Source organism: Eleutherodactylus coqui, chromosome 1 (genome assembly GCF_035609145.1).
Source record: "Eleutherodactylus coqui strain aEleCoq1 chromosome 1, aEleCoq1.hap1, whole genome shotgun sequence".
NCBI classification, from domain to species: Eukaryota; Metazoa; Chordata; class Amphibia; order Anura; family Eleutherodactylidae; genus Eleutherodactylus; species Eleutherodactylus coqui.
Window position 1 is genome coordinate 73,159,713 of NC_089837.1, and position 25,395 is coordinate 73,185,107.

The 25,395-nt window shown below is 44.1% G+C and overlaps 1 protein-coding gene across 1 annotated transcript in view; it reads right to left on the reverse strand.

Moving 5' to 3' along the window:
* GREB1 (growth regulating estrogen receptor binding 1) overlaps positions 1–25,395 on the reverse strand; it is a 101,404-nt gene that overhangs the window by 46,679 nt on the left and 29,330 nt on the right. The window contains exons 5-14 of the mRNA XM_066597185.1: positions 21,556–21,690; positions 18,877–18,996; positions 14,652–14,777; positions 13,838–13,975; positions 12,034–12,219; positions 9,115–9,465; positions 7,619–7,747; positions 7,412–7,519; positions 4,820–5,017; positions 1,890–2,070 (exon numbers count right to left, since the gene is read on the reverse strand). Of these exons, the coding sequence (XP_066453282.1) occupies positions 1,890–2,070; positions 4,820–5,017; positions 7,412–7,519; positions 7,619–7,747; positions 9,115–9,465; positions 12,034–12,219; positions 13,838–13,975; positions 14,652–14,777; positions 18,877–18,996; positions 21,556–21,690 (1,672 nt within the window). The remainder of the gene's footprint in view (positions 1–1,889; positions 2,071–4,819; positions 5,018–7,411; positions 7,520–7,618; positions 7,748–9,114; positions 9,466–12,033; positions 12,220–13,837; positions 13,976–14,651; positions 14,778–18,876; positions 18,997–21,555; positions 21,691–25,395) is intronic.

A 25,395-nucleotide genomic window follows, 5' to 3' on the forward strand; every position in this document is an offset into this window, starting at 1 on the left:
TGAGTACTCATCCGCAGTGCAGGGAAAAAAGTTAATGAATCATTGTGTTAGGACTCTTTCCCCACGGCGAAGACGTTTTTACGCGTGCCTACCGGCGCCGTAAAAATGTGTGAATGGGCACGGAAATCTAACGTTTTTGTGCGCCCGTTCAGACGGCACGGGCCCGGCGCATATACGCCGAGCACGCAATGCCCTTGGACGAGGGTAGACAGTTTAGCTCTGCTAAGCTGTTCTCCCTCTCGCCGGCTCTCTGCAAGAGGAGGAGGCGAGACGGGGTGGGAGCTAGTGTGCTAAGCTCCCGCCCCTCTCCACCCCTTGACGGCAGCCAGCAATGGGAAGAGGCGGGGTGGAGCATAGGAGGAGGAGAGAAGGGGGAGGGAGTTTAGCAGTCACACTGCTTAACTCCCTCCCTCCTCCCCTCTTTGGCAGCTGTCATTGGCTGCTTTAGGAGTATATAGCACCGGCTGCTTTTACGTCACGGGAATACGCCCGTGTGATCTGATGCATTGGAATCCAATGCATCAGATGGTAGCGTATATCGTCTGGCCGTGAAAACGGCGGCTGATATACGCTTGTGTGAATAAGCCCTAAAGTGACCCTCTGGGCCTGAACGAACAAAGATGGCCAGACCAGCTTTTCTGACTACCTGATGCACACTGTGTATTACTATGTATCATTAGTATAAGACACTATACACCTGCTTTGATTAACCAGAGCTGCCCGCACGATCAGTTCTGACCAGTCGGAGCAACATAATATGTTTTAGACCACCAATGCATACTAATCCATAGTGTGCCTACGATAGTCAAAGAAACCATTCAGCCATCTTTGTTTGTCCTGGCCTGTAGGGTCACTTTCATGTTTTCTTCAAGAGTTAATTGCAAAAGGTGTTTCAATTAAGGAGATGAGATTGGAAGTGCAGGTTTCACAAGTGTTTTGCTCAATAAATAAAGGTTCACAATGTTTGGTTACTGATAAATCTGTTTTTCTCAAGAAAGATTGCCTTGATGCAAACAACTTTCAGAAGATGTGTTACACTGCCTTTAAACGGCCGAGAAATGTGTACGTTTGTGTGATTGCAAGATGCACAGAAATCGTGCATTGCAGCTACAGAAAACATTTGGTCAAGGTGATTGCTGCAAACGGGAGATCTACAGGTTATTAAATACAAGGGTTCTCTTACTTTTTCTTCTTAGACTGTGGATGTCACTCAGTGTGCTCAATAAAAGACTTGAATGTACAACTGTTTGTCAGTTATTAGTTACATTGCGTTTCTCTATAATCATGACTTAGATAGCAATCAGACCACATTTTATTACTAATCAATGCAGAGACTCAAGTGATAACCAAGGGTTCACATACTTGTTCTTGCAACTGTACATAGCAGCAATAATCACAGCTACTTTACATACTTGTAAACTGTCTAGCTTGTGTAGTAAAACTTCAAAATGGTTCTCTATTCTTGACAATACCACTTCGTTAGCAGGGCGCCCTGCTATTGGGATCCCCAGCAATCTCCTGTAATCTCTGAATGAACCCACCTGCAAGATTCCCTGAGGCACCCCCACAGGTGGAATGAAGTATTACACAGTTTCCAATTAAATCATCATTAATGCACATTTATATAGGACATGACATATGACACTCTTTTTTCAGATGTAGGCAGTGTATTACATTCTACCTTATCCTTTTATGTCACACAGGTGAATGCAATTCATGGCTCTCTGTTATCTTTCATTTCAGGTTAACTATAGTGTTCTTCATTGTAAAGAAAATCCTTGCTTTATGACTACTAATTTAAGCTTCTTGGAGCCCCTTTAATGATGTAGGAGCCTAGCAATTACTCATCGAATAAGACTGGGCATTGGCAAACCTAAAAGGCATATTACCTGGTGAGATCCCAGTGAGCATGGTCATGTACGACGACGAACAGTGTGTGTGGGTTTTGCATGGCTTTCTGAAGAAACACCTTGAATTTCCTGGGAGCGTTGGCATCCAGTTTTATGACGTATTGTTCCATGCACTGTGTGGTTAGCTGGTCCTTCTCTATCCTCAGTTCCACCAGGACACCTGTATAGAAGAACCAAGTCATGACATATTGTGCAGCTCATCTATGAATGTGGGGTATGAAGGATCTATACCAGTGATGGGCAACCTTTTGAAAAAAACAAAGATTCACGATATTTATAGTTTAAATAATAAAAATGTATAATTGTAATATATAACTGTATTTGGTAAACCCAAAACGCCCATAGCACAGGCCCTCGCCTCTGGCTGCCTCCCCCTCACTTATCTTAGTAATGATGAGCCCCCAGCAGTGACAGCGCCCTCCACAGCAGCCCCAAGCAGTGACAGCGCCCACCAGCAGCGGCCCACCAGCAGCAAGAGCAGCCCTCCAGCAGTGACAGTGCCCCCCCACAGCAGCCCCCCAGCAGCGACAGCAGCCCCCCACAGTGACAGTGGCCCCCCACAGCGGCCCCCCAGCAGTGACAGCGCCCCGCACAGTGGCCCCCCAGCAGTGACAGTGCCCCCCACAGCGACCCCCAGCAGCAACAGCGGACCCCCAGCAGTTACAGTGCCCCCTACAGCGGCTCCCCAGCAGTCCCCCATAGTGGCCCCCCAGCAGTGACAGTGCCCCTCACAGCAGCCCCCCCAGCAGCGACAGTGTCCCCCACAGCGGCCTCCCAGCAGCGACAGTGCCCCCCACAACGGCTCCCCAGCAGTGACAGTGGCCCCCCAGACGCCACAGCAGCCCCCCAGCAGTGACAGTGCCCCCCACAGCGGACCAGCAGCAGTGACAGTGCCCCCCACAGCAGTGACAGCGGACCCCCAGCAGTTACAGTGCCCCCTACAGCGGCCCCCCTCAGCAGTGACAGTGCCCCCCCGAGACCCACATACTCACCCCATCTATGTCCTGGAAGCTCTGCTCCTCTGCTGCCCTCCACGCCGCTAGCAGAGATGATCTCCAGCGCACACTGACGTCAGTGTGCTGCCGGACGCCTCCTCCCCCGGACGCTCTCGAGGAACCAAGTGGTAAGAGATGTCGGGGGAGGGGGGAGGAGGATTCCAGCTGCACACTGACATCACAGTGTGCGCCAGGATCAGCACTGCTACTGGTAGTAGCGCTGGTTAATGAATACCAGCAGGGGAGCCGCGGCCCCTGCTAGTATTCACTAATGGGGTGAACGGCCGACAGCGTCCGCGTGTCAGCGACTATGGCTACGCCATGCGTGTCATAGATTCACCATCACAGATCTATACTGTAGCTTTTAAAGGGGTTCTGGGACATACATAATGGTGACCTATCCTTAGCATAGGCCATCAATATCAGATTGGTAGGGGTCTGACTCCCGACATCGTTGCAGATCAACTGTTTGAAGAGGTCACAGAACTTTAGCAAGTACTGTGGTCTCTACATTATATACCCATCACAGCACTGTACATTGTGTAGCAGCTGTATCTGGTATTACAGCTCAATCCTATTCACTTGAACAGGGCTAAACTGAAAATAGAACATGTGAACGGTGATCGATGAATCTGACATCTCAGGCATGAAGAGGAGACCACAGCTCTCACCCAAGAGCTACTAGTTGGTGGAATGCAGAGAATCGCACTGATCTAATATTGATGACATCAAGTATCCAAAGGATGGGTTATCAATAGCTAAAGAGATATTCCCATCCCAGCAGGTTAATCCCTATCCACAGGATAGAGGATAGCTTGCCAATTGATGGAGGTCTGACCATTGCGACTCCCATCAATCCAGAAAAATTACCCCTGGTGGTGGGTGTCAAAATTTTCAACAAGAGTAACCACGTATGTGCCCCACTGCACCATTCACTTCAGGCAACCGGAGACAGTTGAGTTCAAGTGCTTGGCAAGCTCTGGAAGTCCCAATGAAGTGAATGCCACGGTGGTACACTTGTGCAGCCACCACTATTAATATTCAGGGACTGTAGTAGGGGTGATACCTCTGGATCGGTGGGGGTCCTAGCAGTCAGACCCCCACCAATCGGCAAGTTATTCTCTATCCTGTGAAGATGGGAATACCCCTTTAAGTATCAGAAAAAAACCTTTAAGTGTACCACTATTATTATTATTCTAAACATAAGTGGTTAGTCAGAGGTGCCTGAATTGCCAGTGTTTAGTTCTGGTGTGTGGAACTATGGGATCCAATATGTCCTTTGTGCCCAGCTCACTGTGCTTCAAAACTCCTTGGCAATGGTATAGAGATGTAAAAAGGAGTACTAGAATTCAGCTGTCCATAAAGTCTCAAACTCTATCAATCGAGATTACCAGAAGGCACAGATCCTATGGCTACAGGGCCCAGTACCCAATGAGGCCCCCTCTACTAATAAATAAGAGACGGAGATGAGGGGGCAGAGAAATTAAGGAATGAGAATGCCGGAAAAGACTGAAAGGGGACAAGATATACAGAGCATCATGAAACTATGGAATAGCGGAGAAATGGTGAAATGTTCCATAGAAAGAATATAGCTAATGCAGTACATAACTACGAAGGGCCCCAATTAATTTTTCTATAAGGCTCCATTATATTTGTGCACACTGGTGACTTGTGATAGAACAGCTCTCGATCAATGCATCGGATTGGCTAAGATGAAAATACCCACATGTATACTTCCACTGGCCTCTGTTTCATAACCCCAACTGATGTCTAAAAAGAGTTAAGAAACAGCACAGAGGTGGTTTCTGTAATCCACCGGTGGCAGCAATATACAGATGGGTATTCTCATCTCAGCAATGACTGGCTGGGAAAGCAATTCCTCTTTGATAAATAGCTACAAAAATGATTCCATACCTGAGCTCCAGACATGAGACAGGGTTTGCTGGTAAGTGACATCGGAGGGAGGAACGCAAATAAGAAAATCTACTTTCTCAAAAGATCCCAGGTCAAGATTCTGGGAGCTGGAATCTGCGATAGAGCAGACCTGAGATAGCAGCTTCTGTGCCACCGCCAACTGAGAAGGACGCAGCTGGTGCCACTCTATATTATAACCTGCATGTAAAGAGAAAGTACCCTTATTATTATTATTACAGAGGATATGGCGATTTATTTATATACATGACCATTACACTAAATGATTATATGGAAAGACTTTTGATAATGTATCACACTGTTAGTAAACTTACAAAGCTAAGCAGCATCCATATAACAGTGTGCTCATGCCATCTGGTGGTTAAATAGTACAACTACAGCATAGCTATGGTAATGTAAGCGATATATATCCCCATGATGTGGTTTGCGAAAAAAAAAAAAACTTTGAAAACAGTGTGCGGTTTTACCATGATTTACAGTTATGTATACGGTTATTAGCCTGTAGTTTTTACAAATGAAGCATTTATTTGCGTATTGCGAAACCATGGCAAATCATGGTATAATTGCATGCAGTTTTCAATTACATGGGCTGATAGTTGCTTGAATAAATGCAAAAATGAGTGATTTCAGGCAACTGTCAGCTCATGTACATATGACCAGGGCTCTGAGCGAGATGTCACTCAGTTGTCGCCAGTCCTTCCGTTTCAGCTCATTGAAACGGAATAATTGCTGAGCGGCTTCTCGCTAAGTGTAATCAGGGAGTCCCTCAGTATATGAGCGACTGCCTGTTTACTGTGAATGTAGATGAATAGAGACGGGCAGGCTGCAAGGACACCTGGCCTGTTTCACTTTTGTCACTTGACCCTTTTAGGCTGGGTTCGCACAGGGCGGATTTGCCGCGGAAATTCTGTCCGTAATTTCGGCATGGCAGAACCGCCTGTGGCCGTTAATCCCGAGATTAGTCAGCTATGTGGGCAAGATTTCTCAGAAATCTTGTCCACATGGGACGGCGAATCCGTCGTGGCAAAGCCGGCGCTGCGGCGCGGATGCAACGGCTGCAGCATGTCCATTCTTTTTTTTTCCCGTTCCGGCTGCGCTCAGTGCCGCATGTTTTGAAGCAGCGCTTTCCGGCAGAAATCTCACGGTTTTTCGCTGCTGCCAAACTGCGAGATTTCCGTTGGGAATACGCCATGTGGGAACCCAGCCTTAGGCCTCATGTCCACGGGGAAAATCAGATCCGCTGCAGATTCTACATGTAGAATCTGCAGCGGGTCCCTCCTGCCCCGCGGACATGAGCGCCGAAAATAAGAATTTAAAAGCATTTACCTATCCGGCGCGGGCGGAGAAGATCAGCTGTTCCTCACGGCCGGATCTTCATTTTCGGCCGGCGGATGAATTCCTGACGCCGGCGGCACGTCGCCGGCACGTCGCCGACGTGCCGCGCGCATGCGCCGGGCACATCCGCCGAGCCGAAGCAAGGAAGATGCGGCCGTGAGGAACAGCTGACCTTCCCCGCCCGCGCCGGATGGTAAATACTTTAAATTCCTATTTTAGGTCTCCCGCGGATCCGGACGGCTTCCATAGGCTTCAATAGAAGCCCGCGGGAGCCGTCCCCGCGGGAGACCCGCACGAAAATGGAGCATGGTCCGGATTTTTCCATGCTCCATTTTTTTTTAAATCCCTTTTATTGACGATCCGCGGGTATTTATCTACCCGCAGGTGGTCAATGCATCCCTATGGGATGCGGATCCGCATGCGGGAGATCCGCTGCGGATCTTAAATCATATTTTGCCCGTGGACATGAGCCCTTAGGGTCCTTTTACACGGGATGATTGTTGGGTGCTACAGTACCCGACAATCGATCCAGGAATGCTTTCACACAGGAGCAATGACTGCTCAATGAATGGAGCGTCCTGGAGATCGCTTCCAGCCTTCCATCTCTATGCATAGTAAACAGGCAGTAGTTCATAAATTAACGAATGCCTGTTTACATGAGCCGATTGCCTTTTGATTTTTATGCCTGCAGAAACTAAATAACAAACAATAAATGGAAGAATTATCGTTAGTCGTTCAGTCGCTGGCAGCATTTACACTGGACGATTATCGTTCAGATTGCCGTGGTCCAGCGAGAATCTCAATGATAATCATTCCATGTAAAGAGGCCCTCGAGCCTCCGTCAGACTAGCGTATTTTGGAGCCAAGTCCATATACATGGTATATCCTAGTCCTGTCCATTTAACAGACAAGAAATAGGACATGCCAATGCATGTGAATGTGCTGTGTCCATGTATATCGAGCAGCACACATACTGGGGTCCGTATGCTGTCCAATGCGCAATCACAGTGTGTGTTCAGCACACAACTAATTGTATCTGTGCACGCATGCAGCAGAGCTACAAAGCCTTGAGAAAGTACACAGCAGCTTCTGCAGGCACCATGGATTATATGTGGCATTACTCTAAGTATTGTCATACAAGTGTCAGTGTTGAGGCCAAAAACTTTGGCAGGTTTCTAAACTAACTATACATCACTGACTATTGGGAATACTATAGACAGATGTGTCCTGGAGACATACTGGAGCACGCCACCGGTTGGCTCTCTCCATTTGGCTTTTTTGGTGTAGAAGATATGAGACTGTGGTTTTCCTGATGGTATTTATCCAGTAGCACGTCAATGTCTCCATCTATAAAACAGAGGCAATCCATTGATTAATAGGATAGAAAGTAGTGAAAGCTAAACATCGGATCATGTTCTCTGGCCTCCGCCTCACACGGTATAATACCTGGACAGAAGCTGCTGAAGAACGCTCGGAGGGACTCCACCTTCCCACTTGTCAGTTCATAGTTTATTTCCTTCAGGTAATCCATTGGAGAGAACATACTTTCAATTAACGTACGAGCCTGGTATTTTCCTGTAGAAATCAATAAGAAGTGTATTAATATCACATCAGTACATATATAATTCCTATGGCATACATGTTACTTTTTCAGTGTAGCTGTGCCATCACTGGTGTGCTATTCCAATTAGACCCAGAAGGCCGAGGGATGTAACTATCGGAGCAACACACACCAGGTTACCAGTCATGGCAGGAGGAGTCAGCATGCAGAATGTTTGTCCGTGACTTTAAATGGATTGCTTATTGTAAGGACAGGCAATGACGTTATAATGAGTGGGTTACAAACACTTAGGACCCTCCACAGTCAGTGCTGCTTTTTACCCATGCAGCTCCACAGTCAGTGCCAGCCATAGGCTAGATGGCGCTTTGTGCAGAATTTTTTCTTATGACCCCTGTCATAAGAAAAAAAACTTTATATATTGCACTGATAGGCAGCCTGCCTGTATTCTGCTTGTGCAGAAAGCAGCGCAATGGCAGCGGAACCTCACTGGTACAGCTCAGTAAATAAATTCTTACCAGAACCAAGCTCATGAAATGAATAAAGCACCAGAGCCAAGCTCAGTACATAAATATAGTACCCGAACCAAACCCATAATATAAATGCAGCACCTAAACCAAGCTCATAATATTAATACAGTACCAGAACAAACATCATAACATAAAAATAGCACCAGAACCAAGCTAATAACATAAATACAGCACTAGAACCAAGCTCAGTACATGAATATGGCACCAGAACCAAGCTCATAACAAATACATAATCAGAGCCAAGATTATAACATAAATACAGCAGTAGGACCAACATCATAACATAAAAACAGCACCAAAACCAAGCTCAGTGCATAAGTACAGCTCCAGCACCAACCTCATAATATAAATACAACACCAGAGCCAAGCTCATAATATAAATACAGCACAACATAAATACAGCATCATAACAGAAATACAACACCCAAACCAAGTTAATAACAAAAATACAGTGCCAGAACCAAACTCATAACATAAATACAACACCAGAACCAAGCTCAGAGCATAAATACAGCACCAAAACCAAGCTCAGAGCATAAATACAGCACCAAAACCAAGCTCAGGACTTAAATACAACTCGTACTCGAACATTCTCCAACATTCATTGAAAAGATAATTGGGTCATGTAAAAGGGCCAATGATCAGCTGACGAACAAACGAACGCTTGTTTGTTGGCTGATAATGTTTTTTACAGCAAGCATAAAAATGCTCATTCATTGCTGTATGTGAATGGCAGCATAAGAGCGCTGCTTGACATTTTAGTGTTGCCAACTTGCCAAATCTTGGCTAAGGATAAGCCATCAACTAAAAATTGCGATTTATCATAATGAGGGTTGAAGAATACGGAGACCCACCTGTTACTACGACGCAGGAGTCTATGTTGCTCGGTCTCGATGTGCAGATTATTACCACGAAGTTGGTCTTGGTCAGTTTTCCTTCCACCAGCAGTTTGAACATCTCAGAGAGACCCTCAGCTAAAGAGAAGCTGCATTCAATGATTTTAACACTTTCATTACAAGAACTGGCAGCCAGGCCCGCTAACCAAGGCAACTGAGAGGCTGTCACGGCACTAGCAAGACTCGGGAATAAGGGGAATGGCTGTGACATGTTCTGTTGGTACTGGCGGATCTCAGCCAGGTGTGTATCCCTCCAGGAACGCATTAAAATCTGTTCTAGGTCTTCAATGAGAGGCACCTGGTCTGGAGCTGGGGACAAAAGAGAGCAAAGTAACAAAGTGTTGGCATGACCTAAAGAGGTTGTCCAAGGTCTGACAAAAAGGGTTATTTTTCCAGGGGGCTATGTTTGGTATTCCAATTTACGTCCAATTTAAGTGGAGCTGAACTGCAATACCAAATAACCGATGGTCATACATTTCCTGGGCCAACTCCACTTCTCTAGGGTGCCTTCACACTTGCGATCGCGATATCGCTGCGTTTTTTTTAACGCAAATGTCAATAGGACTTTCTAATGTTATAAATGCATCGCACAAAAATCGCAAGTTTGTGCTTGGCTATTTGTGTGCGATTAGAGATGAGCGAGCGTACTCGGAAAAGCACTACTCACTCGAGTAATTTGCTTTATCCGAGTATCGCTGTGCTCGTCCCTGAAGATTCGGGTGGCGGCACGGAGCGGGGAGCTGCAGGGGAGAGCGGGGAGGAACGGAGGTAAGATCTTTCTCTCCCTCTCTCCCGCCCGCTCTCCCCTGCTCCCCGCTGCGACTCACCTGTCAGCCGCAGCGGCACCCGAATCTTTAGACCCGAGCACAGCGATACTCGGATAAAGCAAATTACTCGAGCGAGTAGTGCTTTTCCGAGTACGCTCGCTCATCTCTATGTGCGATGCGTTTTTAACATCAGAAAGTCTTATTGGCATTTGCGTTAAAAAAAACGGAGCGATATCGTGATTACAGGTGTGAAGGAACCCTTATAGGGAATGTACATTATGTGGGTGCAGTTGTCCATAAGAGTCACACAACAGATATAAAGTCCGGTCCTTGGGGATTATTTCGGCCTGGTGGGCAGATGTTCAAGTAAATGGCAAATCATATAAAAAGTTTTTTGGGGTAAACAGAATGATTACAGACTTTCACTATTGATGAACTATCTTCAGGTCGACCGCTTGGGATCCCCACCAATCAGCTGATCGTTGGGCAAATAGCGCTGCCAATCAGCATCACAGTGAGGTCTCATTATGATTGTGATTTGTGAAGGAACAGGAACTCAACTCTGTAAACCTCCCCCCCCCCCCGTCCTTTCTAGAAAACAGTGGTCACCTGATGTCTGTCCAGTGATCCTATCCAGCGGTGGTGAGGTGGCCGTTCATGTGCATATCTCTAGTGTTAAAGTCTGATGGTGTCCATACACCTTCAATAGCTGTTTGTTTGTTTTCCTTACTCTCATGCACATGAATGCTCATTATGGCAAGCAATCCATGGGGCAGTATGAGAAAGCTGCAGCCATGCATCTTATCTCTGGGGGGTAAACAGAAGGATAGGACATTGTAACATGCCCAACCTTTCTTTCTTGTATCACCATTGCTTAGGAATACCCATACACATCCGACAGGCTATTGGTCCCACTGAAATCAATGGGTTTGAATACCTGTTGTCTAATGAGTATGGGGGTTTTAAGAAGTTGCTGACACAGCTGTGATCCTAACTCCCAAAGACATCAGCGGAGAGAGCCCTGCGTATGTGCGCCCCCCTCTTCTATATGAGGCTGTAATGTGAAGTTTAGATGGAGTGATGGTGGAGCCTACCAAAACCACGCTGAGGAGCCTCCACCAACTTAACCGTAAAGGGGTTGTCCAGGATTTTAACTATTGATGACCTCTCCTAGTGATAGGTCATTGATAGTTGATGTATAGAAGTCCACTGCTCGAGATACCCACCAATCAGCTAATAGTCGGGCTCAAGGTCAGTGCAGACAGCACTGGAAGACAACAGTGCTGTCTATATTGCAGTGGCCTGGTTTGGTACAGAAAGCTGTGCCTGTAGTAGGAAATGAGGCCACTGCAAATTTGACAGTGCTATCTGCTTCCAGTGCTCTGTACATCGGGTCCAGCAATAAGGTGATCGATGGGAATACTGAGTGGTGGACCCCTGCCAATCAACTAGTCATGACCTATCCTGCAGAGAGGTCATTAAAAGGAAAGGTTCCAGATAACCCCTTTAATCCAACACTGAGTAAAGGCCCATTTAGACACAACGATTATCGCTCAAAATTTGCTCAAAAGCCATCTTTTGAGCGATAATCGTTGTGTCTAAATGTGCCCATCTTTCGAAGGATAGTTTTCAGTTCTGCTTGAAAACCATGGTTAGGCAAAACAGCTGCTAAGCAGGACCACATGCTGTGGCTGCTGTCCATGGTGCTGAATTCTCCATGGGGAGCTAGAGATTACATTGTTTTCTCTTAGCAGCCTGTGGCTGATCAATGGAGCTAATTACAGAGCTCAGACCTCCTGCTGAGTTCTGCAACAGCTCCCAGAAGCTCATTTTCATGAAAATGAAGCTGATAAAGTAGTAATAGCAATTAGTAACTATTAGTACTTTATGCAAAACTATCGCTGATCTTTCAATCTTTTGAAAGATTATCTGTGTGTGTAAATGGGTCTTATGAGTGATTATACAGCAATGTCACCTACACTTGTTTACTAGACACAGAGGATACACCACTTGGCAAATGGCAGTCAGATGGATGTAGTAAACCTACCAATAGCACTTCAGACTATTTCTGTATTTTGTTCTATTTATATCTATGACAGTCTCCACTTACCGAGCTGGACGAGATAATACACTGTAAGCAGCAGCTGCATTTCCTCGGAGATTGGCTGGATGGTGGTGGGTCCATATTGTTCATAGGTCTTCGGCATGGACTGGGAGTTCTTGTAGCAGTTGTATAAGAGGGGGCTGATGATAACTTCATTCACATTACCACAGAGGTAAGGAAAATTACCGTGACCTGCCAGACCAAACAATAATACCATGAAAAGAGATTTTCTCAAAATTTTTGAGCTTAGTGTATGAGAACATTATAGTTTACATCCAGCGGGTGAAGCGCTGTTCTGCTCATGTGATAATTACAGGGGTGCCAGGCTTGTAAGAGTTAGGTCCTATGTGCATGGATGCATGCAAGATGTGCACGGGATTATTGGCCGCAACTCGTATCAGAAAGCATACGAACACACATCTGTCTGCAGTCTGAGACATCGCATGTCTGATTCTAGTCTGTGATGAGTACCAGATTAGGACATGCTGTGATCTTTTTCATGCAGACCATCGGTGCACGTGAAATAAATGCCCATCTGAATAGCCTCATAGGCTATATTGTATCCTGTGTTGCCATGGCCAGCACACAGACTGGAAATACACCCGTGTGAATGAGCCCTTACTGTACAGTTACCAAAACAAGCCGCACACCTAGGAAATTAGTCTAGATTAAAAATATCCAACTGTTTTGTATCTACAACTCTTTTATGAAAATCTACATTGAAAAGCCACTTTATTAGAGACCCCGGCCCTTTCACAATTGAACTTTCCTTATAATAGGACTGTGCAGCATAAAATCAAAAACACTATCTTTTCTCCTTAGGGAGAGTACCTAGACCTAAAACCGCTGTATGTGCATGGGCTCTGACTTTGCTTTCAATTCCTGGTCATTGTTGCAAGGCTTGTATAAAGAGTCTAACATTGACTTTAGGTATTTCTGCCTTCCAATAGGTGGAACTGCGGAGGCACTGTTTGATCTCCCTTATTTGCATATTACCCAGAGGAGCGTAAATGGCCTTTTAAATCTCCTCACTCACCGTCTAGGTGCTCTCCCTAAGGAGAAAAGATAGCGTTTCTGACCCACGTCATAGGCCTCTCTCTAGCAAAGTCAGAATCCTATTGCACACTGATGAAGGAAACAGCTGTATGTGCATGGGCTCTAACTATGCTTTCAATTCCTGGTCATTGTTGCAAGGCTTATATAAAGAGTCTAACATTGACTTTAGGTATTGCTGCCTTCAAATAGGTGGCGCTGTGGAGGTATTGTTTCATCTCCCTTATTTGCATAAAATCAAGTGAAAAGTTTGCCATGGATCAGTTTCAGTGTAAAGCTATACTAGAATGGGGGAAAAAAAATAACACAATCTGAGCAGCTTCCAACAAGGCCTGGTCATCAGCGCTGGCCGGGGCCAGGATTTCATACACTGACAACCTCGTGGTTTTTTTTCATGTAACAGTGTGGAGAGTATATTGAGAATAGTTTGAAAGATTTCAAGAAAAAATATCTAGCAAAGGGAGATGCTTTTGACATAAACAATTCATTGCCAAAAGGGGTCAGAGGAGGGTGTAAAGAATCATTCTGATGAAAAGGCAGTGGACATGCAAGCAAATTACAGCCACAGAGCAGGAGAAGGATGCATCGGTGATTTCAGGTAGGCCCCTATCCCCAGGTCCAGACTCTGCCATACAGGACCCCAAGCCAGCTGACTCTGACCCTGTTGCCCTATATCACAGCTTTCAGTCCCTTTCACATACAGCGAGTGTACCCCTGAGGCCCAAATATAAACATTAGCTATTATTCAGGCTTGTACCTTTAAAAATGACTGGTGTAATCATGCATGTCTTCAGAAGGTTGTCTGGGATGGACACAGGTTCTCCAGCGACCACCAGGGAAGAAGACAAAGAATTGCCAGCGGTGGCTTGTGGTGCAGACGGCTGACCTGTGGCATCTAAAGAGGAAAAAAACATATCTGGCATGCTGTTAAAAGTAAAAACTCTTGAACCACTTTCAGACAAATGTATTTTACTCCATATTTGGTCCATTTTTGCGGACCACAATGTGAAGCTAATATAACTGACTTCAGGGGCATTGGCATGTTCATAGACTTGTGGATAGTGTAAGGAACGTCATCAACATCAATCCCAGGCAGAGAGGTCGGGCTACAGAGAAGATTGTGGGTCGGCTGGAATGGTCCAGGTATTCCTACCAAAGCAGTCAAAGTGAACTAGAGTATGGTGTGGGGCTTTTATAAAGTGCTTTTCCACAAGTATGCAGGAGAGATGACTAATACCAGCAGCAGGATTAGAAGGCTTTGTTAATTACCGAATGTTTAGAAGGGGCTAATCCTGGTTACAGATGCCCTTTAACCCTTTCCAATCCACTGTCTGATGTCTTCCTACATTCTGATTGAAGCTTGTACAGCTCCAATGTCAGAAGACGTCCGACGGGGTATTCTTACCGTCTGTTGCCAGCCACTCCGCTGTCGGAGCCTCTCTGGCGCACACACACTGACTTTAGCCAGCAGATGGCACCGTTGTATAACAGCAAAAAGAGAAAGCCTATTAGGAAACCCTGAATCCAAAATTGGATTAGAAAGGGTTAATGGAATTGCTCCATTTACTTACCAACTTTTCCATAGGTGCTTGCATTGTGATAGTTGTTTTGTGAATAGCTGGGATCTGTGGAAGAGGGCGATTCTGGTGACCAGCCCTTGTGCCGTTTCTTTGGAGGGCCAGAGTTGGTAACATTTCCTTACGAACAACAGAAGCAAAAGTGTTAAATATACAACAGCACCCCGATGACAGTATAACCTCAGACAAGATGTACAGTCATAAGAAGTTTGCTACAAAAGTGTCCAGCTGTGATGCAAACCTACTGTATTAACCCTTTCTAATCCACTGTCTAACGTCTGAAGACATTCTGATTGAAGGCTGTACAGATCCGATGTCAGAAGACGTCCGGCAGGGTATTCTTACTGTATATTACTGGCCGCTCTGTTGTCGGGGGGCCTCTCCGGCATGTCCCATACCGCAGTACTGGCTCTAGCCAGCAGATGGCACCATTGTATAATGGCAGAAAGAGAAAAACTCCTAGGAAACCCTGAATCCAAAATTGGATTGCAAAGGGTTAAGGAGGAATACACACTAACAGGAGTCATATTTCCTAACTTCTGTAAAAGGGTTATCTAACTTTAACAATCCCATTTTTTTCTGACGGCTTATCTAGCAATGAATTGCTTACAAGTTATCCTGCTGGAGGCAGCAATCCATTATGAATCCATCAGAAAGTAATAATTTCCCTGCAGCTCCCCCACAGGAGAAATAAAGCATTACGCATTATTCATTAGCATCAACAGCCTCTTATTCCAATCTGCTTATATATGAAAGTCTCTAACAACCGCAGCACCTATACTATTAGCCTATATATACACAACTATTTTACACATGTATTTTAACATACATATTAATAATTAATACGTAAATATATTTTATATACATATCTGACATATATTTATGAATATATTAGTTCTAACCCCAGTATATTAAGCGATGGTTGTTATTTATTATCTTTTATTTTCTATATTCACATAAGTGATTTGAGTTATGCATAATAATATAATATCATTATGGAAGAGTTTGATTAAGAACGCATGAAGCGTTCTATTTAAAACGTTGTTGTTCAATTAATAGCCCCCTATATAATCAGCACGTAGTGCCATTATAAATCACATGATCTGTCGCTCTAACGTCCTTTGAAACGCAGCGCTGCGTTCCATATTCACTTCGGTGAGATATGACCTGACACCCTGAGCCACGTCACCACGGCGCGTGCCGTCAGTCAGTAAGGTGTAACGTTCAATGGAACGCACCGCCGCGCTCAGGGAGGCGTGGTCTCGAAATACATGAGACGCATTATGGTCCCCGATGCTGGCCACATATGCCGCATCCGGGGCGCCATACAGCGCGTCATGATGGATAATACGTCATCTTCCTTCGCCCATAACAGCACCACGCACCGCAACTTACTCATGATTAATGATGCTTTGCAATAGGTATGTAATTTATTTAGTTCTATTTATACCTCTGTTTGTTGATGTATCTGTATGCTTGAGAAAGGCGTGTACCACGCCGAAACGCGTCGCATAGGATCCCGCAAGTATTTTTATACTACTATATGAGGCTGAGACCTCTTTCTTTTATTTGTATGAAATAAAAAAAATTTTTGTCTCTATCTAAACACTGGTTATTGAGACATGCATTATTGATCTTTTATATATAAAGTAGCGCAGGTCTATAGTTTTTTCCTGTAGTTTTCTTTTGATTTTATCCGACCTCTGATGAGGAACGGAGCTTTACTGTGACCTGCAGCTCTCCAGCAAGTTGTATTTTCTCGTTTATTTGATTCTGGTATATCCTGGATAAAGTAACTGCTACGAGCACACCAGGATGTTGGGTGCAGGCATAATCACCTTAGGGTGATATGCCTTGCACCAGGTGAGTTACCACACGATTATTATTGTGGTCTACGTATAAAGTGTTTGGCGCTCTCCGTGACCCCTATTTTTTAGTCTGAGAGACAAAGGAGTCTCCTTCTTTTACCAACATCCCACAGAGTGCCGATAGGTTGCCTGTCAGTATAACACTGACAGGATGTAATAAATAGTTTTAGTAAACAATTAGTATTGCAATTTATTATAGAACGGATTGCAGATTCAGATGTTCAACTCCCTAGTGGGACTAAAACAAAAGTTAAAGTTTAAAAATGTGAATGTCCATCTATTGTGTAAATGTTATAAAGAACAATATACTTGCCCATAGCAACCAATCACATCGCAGCTGTCACTTCTCATACTGCTGAGGTAAAATGAAAGCTGTGGTGGGATTGGTTGCTATGGGCAACACAGATTTCCCTTTAGACAGCTTTCATAAGAGTGTGGTGCCGGCCTACTTTCTGTGGCCCACTGGGATATGTTTGTATGTGTGCATTACCCCTGTACTGTGACATCCCTATGTGTATTATCCCTGTTCTGGGGCATAACTGTGTGTATTATCCCCGTACTGTGACATCACTGTGTGTATTATCCCTGTGCTGTGACATCACTGTGTGTATTATCCCCGTACTGTGACATCACTGTGTGTATTATCCCTGTGCTGTGAGAATACAGTATTATCCTTGTTATGTGACATCACTGTGTGTATTTACCCCTGTGCTGTGACATCACTGTGTGTATTATCCCTGTGCTGTGACATCACTGTGTGTATTATCCCTGTGCTGTGAGAATACAGTATTATCCTTGTTATGTGACATCACTGTGTGTATTACCCCTGTGCTGTGACATCACTGTGTGTATTATCCCTGTGCTGTGACATCACTGTGTGTATTATCCCTGTGCTGTGACATCACTGTGTGTATTATTCCTGTGCTGTGACATTACTGTGTGTATTATCCCTGTGCTGTGACATCACTGTGTGTATTATACCTGTGCTGTGACATCACTGTGTGTATTATACCTGTGCTGTGACATCACTGTGTATATTATCCCTGTACTGTGACATCACTGTGTGTATTATCCCTGTGCTGTGACACCAGTGTGAATTATCCCTGCACTGTGACAGCCCTGTGTGTATCACACCTGTTCTGTGACATCACTGTGTGTATTATCCCTGTGCTGTGACATCACTGTGTGTATTATCCCTGTGCTGTGACATCACTGTGTGTATTATCCCTGTGCTGTGAGATTACTGTATTATCCCTGTGCTGAAACATCACAGAGTGTATTATCCCTGTGCTGTGAGAATACAGTATTATCCTTGTTCTGTGACATCATGGTGTGTATTACCCCTGTGCTGTGACATCCCTGTGTGTATTATCCCTGTTGTGTGACATCACTGTGTGTATTATCCCTGTGCTGTGACATCACTGTGTGTATTATCCCTGTGCTGTGACATCACTGTGTGTATTATCCCTGTGCTGTGAGATTACTGTATTATCCCTGTGCTGAAACATCACAGAGTGTATTATCCCTGTGCTGTGAGAATACAGTATTATCCTTGTTCTGTGACATCATGGTGTGTATTACCCCTGTGCTGTGACATCCCTGTGTGTATTATCCCTGTTGTGTGACATCACTGTGTGTATTATCCCTGTGCTGTGACATCACTGTGTGTATTATCCCTGTTGTGTGAAATCACTGTGTGTATTACCCCTGTGCTGTGACATCACTGTGTGTATTACCCATATAGTGTAACATCACTGTTTCTGATCTCTTTACTGGGACATCTCTGTATATATATAATCCCTGTATTGTATCCTCAGGACGGGTTATCAATAGTAGATCAGTGGGGAGGGGGGGGTGCCGCCCAAGGCCACCTATCAATCAAGTGTTCGTAGGTATGGGGGATAAAAGTCTAATTGGTGGGTTCTCAACATTGAGACCCCCAGTGATCATGAAAATGGGAATCCCACATCACCCTCTCCTCCTCACTGTGGTAATACTGCAGTAACATGGAGATTGGGTGGAGTGGTGGTCACGCATTTGTAGTGCAGCTCTGTTCATATCCATTGGGACTGCCACAGATACCGGAGTGCTTGTACTCATAAAATGAATGCAGCGGTGCTGCACACATGTGACTGCCGCCCCACTCATTCTTCCCGTCACTGCAGGTGGGTGCAGCGAGCCCAAAGTGATGAGAAGAGATCACTGTTCTTGGGATTGGTGGGGGTCTCACTGGTGTAGATTGGTGATAAAAGTCAATTTTGGGAATACCCCTTTACGAGGTGAAGGCGTGAGATGTTTTCGCTAAGGTTATATTTGCAGGCATGACATCGTAGAAGCCAGGTATCACCTACCTAATACTGCCAGTCTGGTCTGTGGAGATGGATTCACCTTTGCAGGCTGCTGATTGCAATATGAGATGTTCAGATTCTGAGAAGAAGTTCCATTCTGCACTTGTGGAAATCCATTTTCTCCTGCAAAACATTTGTATCTATTGGTATCTCATCATACTTCAGCTTTTATCTATTAGATCTTCAGTTTGGGGTCTCTTTAACCCCTTAAGGATGTGGCCTTTTCTTTCGGTTTTAACTCCCCCCTTTCAAAAACTCCTAACTAATATTTTTGATCATTGTAGCTGTCTGTAGCCGGCCTTTTTCACACGGGCGATAGCAATCTCAACGCTACATGATCGCTGCGATATCGCAGCTCTGTACACGAGATTTTGTAGCATCAGTGATGCTTTTTCTTGTGAAAAAAATCTTACATTGTGTCGCTGCTAGAGATGAGCGAGCGTACTCGGAAAAGCACTACTCGCTCGAGTAATTTGCTTTATCCGAGTATCGCTGTGCTCGTCCCTGAAGATTCGGGTGCCGGCACGGAGCGGGGAGCTGCAGGGGAGAGCGGGGAGGAACGGAGGTGGGATCTTTCTCTCCCTCTCTCCCGCCCGCTCTCCCCTGCTCCCCGCTGCGACTCACCTGTCAGACGCAGCAGCACCCGAATCTTCAGGGACGAGCACAGCGATACTCGGATAAAGCAAATTACTCGAGCGAGTAGTGCTTTTCCGAGTACGCTCGCTCATCTCTAGTCGCTGCTACCAGCGAATTTCTTGCGCAATTTTATCATGGGAGTGCTAATACCGAAGCACTTTCAAATGTTTAAATCACACCGCATCGTACAAAAATCGCAAGTTCATGCTAAGCGATGCGATAAACAAGGAGGCTCCATAGGGAAACATGGGCTACAAAACATGGCAAATCGCGGCAGTGTTGAGCATGCCGTGAATGTCTTTTCTCGCAACATAGCACCAGCCCAAACATAACTAATGTAAAGGAACCGACTGGAAACCGCGGGCTTCACATACTTGCGTTTTGTATTGCTGTCAGCCAATAGGCTGGCTCCATACGGACGAGAGCCATTTTTCCGTGAGAGAATCACGGCAAAATTGCATCTTTGTTCCCGTGATTTTTGGGCGTCAGCAGTGCTTTTTTTTTAGAATAGTCTCACATTGCATTGCTGCCACCCGCGATAAAATAGCGCAGTTTTTTATTGCAAAAGTCAATAGGACTTTCTGTAAAAATCGCATCGCGACTCAACAAAAAGGAGGCTCCATAGGGAAATATGGAAGATAAAAAAAATTGCACATTGTAGACAGATACAGGATGCCGCAATATTTTGCAAAATCGCATAAATTAAAACATCACCAATGGGATGGAAGCCGCTGTAAATCATTGGTTTCATAATCTGCTTTTTTGCTGACTTTCGTAACATGCGAAAATCGCGCTATTTTCTCGCCCCCGTGTGAAACCACTGTTAGTCTGGGTTCACACAGGAGAGAATTTCAGCGGAATTCTCACGTAATGACCACATTGACATTCCGCGAGAATTCCGCCGGAGAGGCGCAGCTTCAAAAGCCGTGGCATTTTGCTGCGGGTTTTGGATCGGTTTTGCCATTAGCATTCCGCTGTGGCTTTCTCTCCCCATAGAGATGCGAGAGGCCGCTGTGAAAACGAGAAAAGAATTGACACGTTGCGTCTTTGTCTGAATGACAAAAAACCGTTACCGATGAAGCATCAGCAACCGCCGTTCTGGCTCCGTTCAGCAGTGATGTTTTTGGTTGTCCAGATTTTGGAAAGGACTAAAAATCCTTGAATGGCCACTTTACTGGAGACACCCATCTAGTAGCACGTTGGACCTTCTTCAGGACCACAGCAATTCATCATGGTGTCCATCCTCAGGTATTAGAGGACCAGACGTGTGCCACGAAAACATCCCCCACACCATTACTGCACCTCCAGCAGCCTAAACCTTTGTAACCTGACAGGAAGGGGTCCATTCATGCTGCTCGTGCCAAATTACCCCCCACCATCATCAGCATGGTGCAACAGTAATCTGGAGTCATCTGACCAGGAGATGTTTTTTGCACTGGAGTCTCATCTTTCTGTTTCTTTTAGACAGAACTGGTCATCTGCTGTTATAGCCCATCCATGCTAAAGAATGATGCGCTGTGTGTTCAGACACGTTAGTTGGAGCACCAGCATTGCATTTGGCCGCCTTACTTGACAGTGAACCACCTGTTTATTAGAACGATTCTTGACATCCTCTTCTGACCCCTTTCATCGACAAGTTGTTTATGCCCCTTCTACTGGATGTTTTTCCTTGACTACACCATTCTTGGTATACTCTCCACACCTCTACATGAGAAAAGGATGCCAATGAAATCCCGACCCCGGCTAGTCTGGCATCGATGACCAGGTCTTGTTGGAAGTCACTCAGATCAATGGATTTTCCAATATAATGTGGATTCACACTGAAACTGATCCACGGAAATGTTGTCACTTGATTTTATGCTGCACTCCAGGGTCACAGGGCTAATTTTCATACAGGGAAGCTCCAATTGTGAAAGGGCCGGGGTCTCCACTAAAGTGGCAACTCAGTATATGTTGATACATTCTATGCAGATGTAACTCTTAGGTCTAGGACATGTAAATATAAGTCGTTATGAAGCAATATAAAGCACTTGGCATGACCATTACCTGCCGCCAAGGGACTGCCGTTTGTCATGTGTACAGCGGGGTCACTCATCTTATTCATCATGGCAGCAGAACTGTCCAGCAGAGTCTGTCCGCTGCTGGAACACATGCTGGAAGAAGAATGGCGGCTTCTTACCTCTTCAGGGACATCAAATATAGAGTTGATTAAAGAAAAAAAAACAACATTAATACAATTAGCCTAGCAAGGTAATAAGTACAGCTATCATATGCAAATGTTTGCAAGGTATAACGTTGTTGTAGCATTATATAAATCACATTCTTGTGTTAAGAATTTTTTCACGAATTTTTGGTGATTTCTGTAAATCCTAAAATCATGCACTCTTCACACTGACCACAGAGTGCCGATACATTCTTGGAACTGCATGGTATTATTATGTGATTATATAAGGTAGTATTATTTAGGTACTATATGGTAGTTAATTGTTGGTACTGCATGGTACTATTTCACGGCAGTATGTGGTGGTGGTATTATTTAGGCACTACAGTATATGGTGATAAATTCTTAGAACTGTATGGTACTATTATGTAATACTATTTTGTGGCACTGTGTGATAGTATTATTTACACACTATATGGCAGTATGTTGTTGGCACTGTATGGCACCATTATATGTTTATGTGAGTTAGTACTACTTAGGCACTGTGTGGCAGTAAATTGTTGGTACTGCATGGCATGGTACTATTCTGTGCCACTATGTGAGGGAATTATTTATGCACTCTATGGAGACAAATTGTTGGAACTGTATGGTACTGTTGTGTGATAATGTAAGGTAGTACAGTATTATTTAGGTACTATATGGCAGTAAATTGTTGGCACTGTATGGTACTATTTGTGGCACTGTGTGGTAGTATTATTTACATACTACCGGTATATGTTGATAAATTATTGGAACTGTATGGTATGTTTATGTGATTATGTAAGGTAGTATTATCTAGGCACTACATGGCAGTAAATTGTTGGTATTGCATGCTACTATATCATGGCACTAGGCGGTGGTATTATTTAGGCACTACGTAGTGAAAAATTGTTAGAACTTTACAGTACTATTTTGTGACATTGTGAGGTAGGACTTATGGCAGTAAACTATTGGCACTGGATGGTAATGTTTGTGGCACTGTGTGGTAGCATTATTTACACACTACATGGCAAGTAAATTATTGGCACTGTACAGAAGTATTTGTGGCACAGTGTGGCGCTATGACTTACACGCTATATGGCAGTACTATTATGCGATACCTTGTGGCAGAATTAATTTAAGAGCTATAAGGTGGAATTTGTTGGCACTTCCTATTTTATGTACACAGTGCTGGCATACGTTCTACGCACTATGTGGCAGTAAAGTATTGGCACTGTATAGTACTACTTGTATCACAGTGTGGTGCTATGACTTACACACTATATGGTAGTAAAGTATTGGTACTGTATAGTACTATTTTGTGGCACTGTGTTGTATTATTATGAAGGCACTATGTGGCAGTAAAGTATTGGTACTGTATAGCACTATCTGGTGGCACTGTGTTGTATTATTATGAAGGCACTATGTGGCAGTAAAGTATTGGCCCTGTATAGTACTATCTGGTGGCACTGTGTTGTATTATTATGAAGGCACTATGTGGCAGTAAAGTATTGGCACTGTATAGTACTATCTGGTGGCACTGTGTTGTATTATTATGAAGGCACTATATGGCAGTAAAGTATTGGCACTGTATAGTACTATCTGGTGGCACTGTGTTGTATTATTATGAAGGCACTATGTGGCAGTAGAGTATTGGCACTGTATAGTACTATCTGGTGGCACTGTGTTGTATTATTATGAAGGCACTATATGGCAGTAAAGTATTGGCCCTGTATAGTACTATCTGGTGGCACTGTGTTGTATTATTATGAAGGCACTATATGGCAGTAAAGTATTGGCACTGTATAGTACTATCTGGTGGCACTGTGTTGTATTATTATGAAGGCACTATGTGGCAGTAAAGTATTGGCCCTGTATAGTACTATCTGGTGGCTCTGTGCTGTATTATTATGAAGGCACTATATGGCAGTAAAGTATTGGCACTGTATAATATTATTTGGTGGTACTGTGTTGTATTATTATGAAGGCACTATGTGGCAGTAAAGTATTGGCACTGTATAGTACTATCTGGTGGCACTGTGCTGTATTATTATGAAGGCACTATATGGCAGTAAAGTATTGGCACTGTATAGTACTATCTGGTGGCACTGTGTTGTATTATTATGAAGGCACTATGTGGCAGTAAAGTATTGGCACTGTATAGCACTATCTGGTGGCACTGTGTTGTATTATTATGAAGGCACTATATGGCAGTAAAGTATTGGCACTGTATAGTACTATCTGGTGGCACTGTGTTGTATTATTATGAAGGCACTATGTGGCAGTAGAGTATTGGCACTGTATAGTACTATCTGGTGGCACTGTGTTGTATTATTATGAAGGCACTATATGGCAGTAAAGTATTGGCCCTGTATAGTACTATCTGGTCGCACTGTGTTGTATTATTATGAAGGCACTATATGGCAGTAAAGTATTGGCACTGTATAGTACTATCTGGTGGCACTGTGTTGTATTATTATGAAGGCACTATATGGCAGTAAAGTATTGGCACTGTATAGTACTATCTGGTGGCACTGTGTTGTATTATTATGAAGGCACTATGTGGCAGTAGAGTATTGGCACTGTATAGTACTATCTGGTGGCACTGTGTTGTATTATTATGAAGGCACTATATGGCAGTAAAGTATTGGCACTGTATAGTACTATCTGGTGGCACTGTGTTGTATTATTATGAAGGCACTATGTGGCAGTAAAGTATTGGCCCTGTATAGTACTATCTGGTCGCACTGTGTTGTATTATTATGAAGGCACTATATGGCAGTAAAGTATTGGCACTGTATAGTACTATCTGGTGGCACTGTGTTGTATTATTATGAAGGCACTATGTGGCAGTAAAGTATTGGCACTGTATAGTACTATCTGGTGGCTCTGTGCTGTATTATTATGAAGGCACTATATGGCAGTAAAGTATTGGCACTGTATAATATTATTTGGTGGTACTGTGTTGTATTATTATGAAGGCACTATGTGGCAGTAAAGTATTGGCACTGTATAGTACTATTTTGTGGCACTGTGTTGTATTATTATGAAGGCACTATGTGGCAGTAAAGTATTGGCACTGTATAGTACTATCTGGTGGCACTGTGTTGTATTATTATGAAGGCACTATGTGGCAGTAAAGTATTGGCACTGTATAGTACTATCTGGTGGCTCTGTGCTGTATTATTATGAAGGCACTATATGGCAGTAAAGTATTGGCACTGTATAATATTATTTGGTGGTACTGTGTTGTATTATTATGAAGGCACTATGTGGCAGTAAAGTATTGGCACTGTATAGTACTATCTGGTGGCACTGTGCTGTATTATTATGAAGGCACTATATGGCAGTAAAGTATTGGCACTGTATAGTACTATCTGGTGGCTCTGTGCTGTATTATTATGAAGGCACTATATGGCAGTAAAGTATTGGCACTGTATAATATTATTTGGTGGTACTGTGTTGTATTATTATGAAGGCACTATGTGGCAGTAAAGTATTGGCACTGTATAGTACTATCTGGTGGCTCTGTGCTGTATTATTATGAAGGCACTATGTGGCAGTAAATTGATGGCACTATAATGTACTATTTTGCGGTATAATATAAGGCACTCTATGGTGCTATTTTATGGTAGTATTATGGCAGTATTATGCTTTATGTATTTCCTTTGGTGTTGGGGCTGACTGCACGGACCGACCCCCGGCCA